Source organism: Phalacrocorax carbo, chromosome 9, assembly GCF_963921805.1.
Source record: "Phalacrocorax carbo chromosome 9, bPhaCar2.1, whole genome shotgun sequence".
Classification (NCBI taxonomy): Eukaryota; Metazoa; Chordata; class Aves; order Suliformes; family Phalacrocoracidae; genus Phalacrocorax; species Phalacrocorax carbo.
Window position 1 is genome coordinate 4,618,543 of NC_087521.1, and position 3,030 is coordinate 4,621,572.

General features: G+C 39.4%; 1 protein-coding gene across 5 annotated transcripts in view; it reads left to right on the forward strand.

Moving 5' to 3' along the window:
- The window catches only part of MEIS2 (Meis homeobox 2), a 175,132-nt gene extending 173,304 nt beyond the window's left edge, over positions 1-1,828 (forward strand). For 3 of the 5 annotated variants that reach the window (XM_064460150.1, XM_064460152.1, XM_064460151.1), the window contains exon 13: positions 332-461. Coding sequence is in view for 2 of the 5 variants with exons in the window: in XM_064460153.1 (XP_064316223.1) it covers positions 332-618 (287 nt within the window). In the remaining 3 variants the exon portion in view is untranslated. Of the gene's footprint in view, positions 1-331 lie in introns of all 5 variants that reach the window. The other 2 variants (XM_064460153.1, XM_064460154.1) reach the window with 1 other exon arrangement.
- The last annotated feature ends 1,202 nt before the right edge of the window (positions 1,829-3,030 follow it).

A 3,030-nucleotide genomic window follows, 5' to 3' on the forward strand; every position in this document is an offset into this window, starting at 1 on the left:
CTCAATTGACAAGTCTTTACATATAGCCAGCGTCTTTTTAAAATTTATCATAGGAATTCACCCACTAGGTTTTTTTTTAAAGTACACTTACATTTTGTGATACTCGGTTGTGCTCAATATTTAGTTCTGTTATGTGCATTATCCTGCTGAATGATCAAATTAAATGCAAACTAGAATTTGAATGTCTGCAAACATTGGCAAGAATCTGCAGCTAATTTTAGATGGAAGATTTGCAGTGTCTGTTGTTTTTCCTGTTCATTTTAGATGGGTAAATTGTAAAAACGTTGAGGAATCTGACCTGCTTTTTTTTTTTTTCCCCCTTTTTGTCTAGGTTTGCAAGGCATGCCAGGGGACTACGTATCTCAGGGTGGTCCTATGGGTATGAGTATGGCACAGCCAAGTTACACTCCTCCCCAGATGACCCCACACCCTACTCAATTAAGACATGGACCCCCAATCCATTCATATTTGCCAAGTCACCCCCATCACCCAGCCATGATGATGCACGGAGGACCCCCTACCCACCCTGGAATGACCATGTCAGCACAGAGCCCCACAATGTTAAATTCTGTAGATCCCAGTGTTGGTGGACAGGTTATGGACATTCATGCCCAATAGTATAAGGGAACTCAAGGGAAAAACAAAACAAAACAAAAAAAACCACAAAACAAACAAACAAAAAAAAAAAAAACAAAAACAAAAACTATTTTAAGACTTTTGAACTTTGACCAGATGTTGACACTTAATACGAAATTCCAGACAGCTGTGATTATTTTTTACTTTTTGTCATTTTTCATCAACAACAGAGGACCAACGAAACAAGAACACAAATGTGAAATCATGGGCTCACTGAAATGAATATGTCCATGTACAGATCCTCTGGAAAAAAAAAAAGACTCCAAGAGTTATAACTACTGTAGTATAAACATAGGAACTAAGTTAACTTGTACATTTCTGTTGATCACTCCGTTACGTTGCCTCAAATAGTTTTAGAAGAAAAAAAATCCTTGTTTTCCACACTATGTGTGTTGTTCCCAAAAGAATGACTGTTTTGGTTCAGCAGTGAAGTCACTATCCATGAAAGACCTGTTTTGGCCAGTGAGAAAAGAACTACCCTGGAGATGAAGACGAAAAGTCTTGCTGGGTCTCTCATCACTCAGAAGACTGTTCCAAGAAGGCCTTGCCATTCCCTCGTTTTGTTCCTTCATAAAATGTGTCCTTTAGTTTCAAACAGATCTTTATAGTTTGTGCTTCATTAAGTCTCTCCCCATTCCTCCCCAATTTTTTTTTTTTTTTTTTTTTGGACTCTTCTTCAAAGAGCTTGCAGGTGAAGATTTAAAAGACAGACCAGACAGAGCAGGAGCTTCTTCCAGTAGTTCTGAGCCTTGGCTTTGGACAAAACAAAACTAAAAGTTGGGCAGCTTTCCTCAATGAAAGAAGTTACTAACGGTCTTTGCACCAAACCTAGGACTTTATCATGAACTCAAAGCTTGGGAAAAAAAAAGCAAGAGAATACTGTAACAAACTTCGTACAGAGTTCGGTCTATTAATTGTTTCATGTTAGATATTCTATGTGTTTACCTCAATTGAAAAAAAAAAAAGAATGTTTTTGCTAGTATCAGATCTGCTGTGGAATTGGTATTGTATGTCCATGAATTCTTCCTTTCTCAGCACGTGTTCCTCACTAGAAGAAAATGCTGTTACCTTTAAGCTTTGTCAAAATTTACATTAAAATACTTGTATGAGGACTGTGACGTTATGTTTTAAAAAGAAAAAAAAAGGTGTTAAGTCACAAAATGCGGTAATAAATATTTCATTTTTGATTTTTTGTTAGGCTTTTGTGTTTTTAATCACGCTTAGGAGAGACTGAAGTTATTGGGAGAGATGTCTCAGATACATTTCTTATCAGCATGAAGAAGAAAGGTTGGAAAAATCAGAAATAACCTTGTCGTCGGCATTAACAGAATAATTGGATGAAAGAACATCTGAGGTTATACATTTCTGCTGATTATCGATATTATGTTTATGCCGGATTAAACAAAATTTGAAACATTGTCTCACCAGCTTGCATTTCGGAGAGCTGTGTCTAATATCTGTATTATCTGCTAGTAACACAGAAGCTGAGTTTGAGTTGTAAGGCCGTGGGCGCTAAGGTATGCGTATGTGCATCCGTGACCACCGCAGCCTGTAACTCCAGCTGCGTGGCTCAGAGGTGAAGAAGGCAGGGCTAGGTCCAGGAGTTTCAGGAGGAGAACTTGAGTTTAATGAGGGTGTTTACCTATGTGAGGATTGTGTAATCTAGCTTTCAAGGCGGTTTTACCACTTTTCTTGTCTTCAGTTGTTGAAAACAAAACAAATAAAAAAGACCATCAACTAATGAGGGAAAATGTTAATTTGACATTTGGTATATGAATATATAACTAGGTGGTGCAGAATCACGGTTGAGGGTTTGGTTTTACTTCAACAAAAGCTTGTGGCATTCTGAAATGACGAAAGGAGAGTTTGAACTAGGGAGACGTCACAATTTTTAGAAACAGGCGCCTTTCGCTGCCCTCAGTGGCTCTGTGAAGTCAGTGAGAGCAGGATGGGGCCCAAAGAGCAGGGGAAAGCTCTGGCTTTATTCTGGGAGGAGGGGAGCGGGAAAGGGCTCGTAATTGCCCTGACTTTCTAGGTAACAAACGTTACCGGCTTCAACATCTGTAAATTTGTAACCCTTCTCCTCCTTCCTCCTCTTCCCCATTCCAACTGGCCGTGGTGTTGTTAAAAACTTTGACTGACAACTTTTACCTTTGGAATGTGGAAAGAGGCTCAGCCTCGCCGTTAATGTTTAATTTCTGAGCTGAGTAAATGGACCCACGCTGCTGCCGACAGAAAGGAGGATGCCAGTAGAATGGGTGTGAGGATTTATTTTGCAATCAGGTCCTGCTTTGTGGGCATCTTTTTCAGGCATTCGTATGAAATTTAAAGGATGATAATTCCCCGCTTGGCTTTGATGCTCTCTGTCCTGGTTAAAATCACATCGACCCTTCG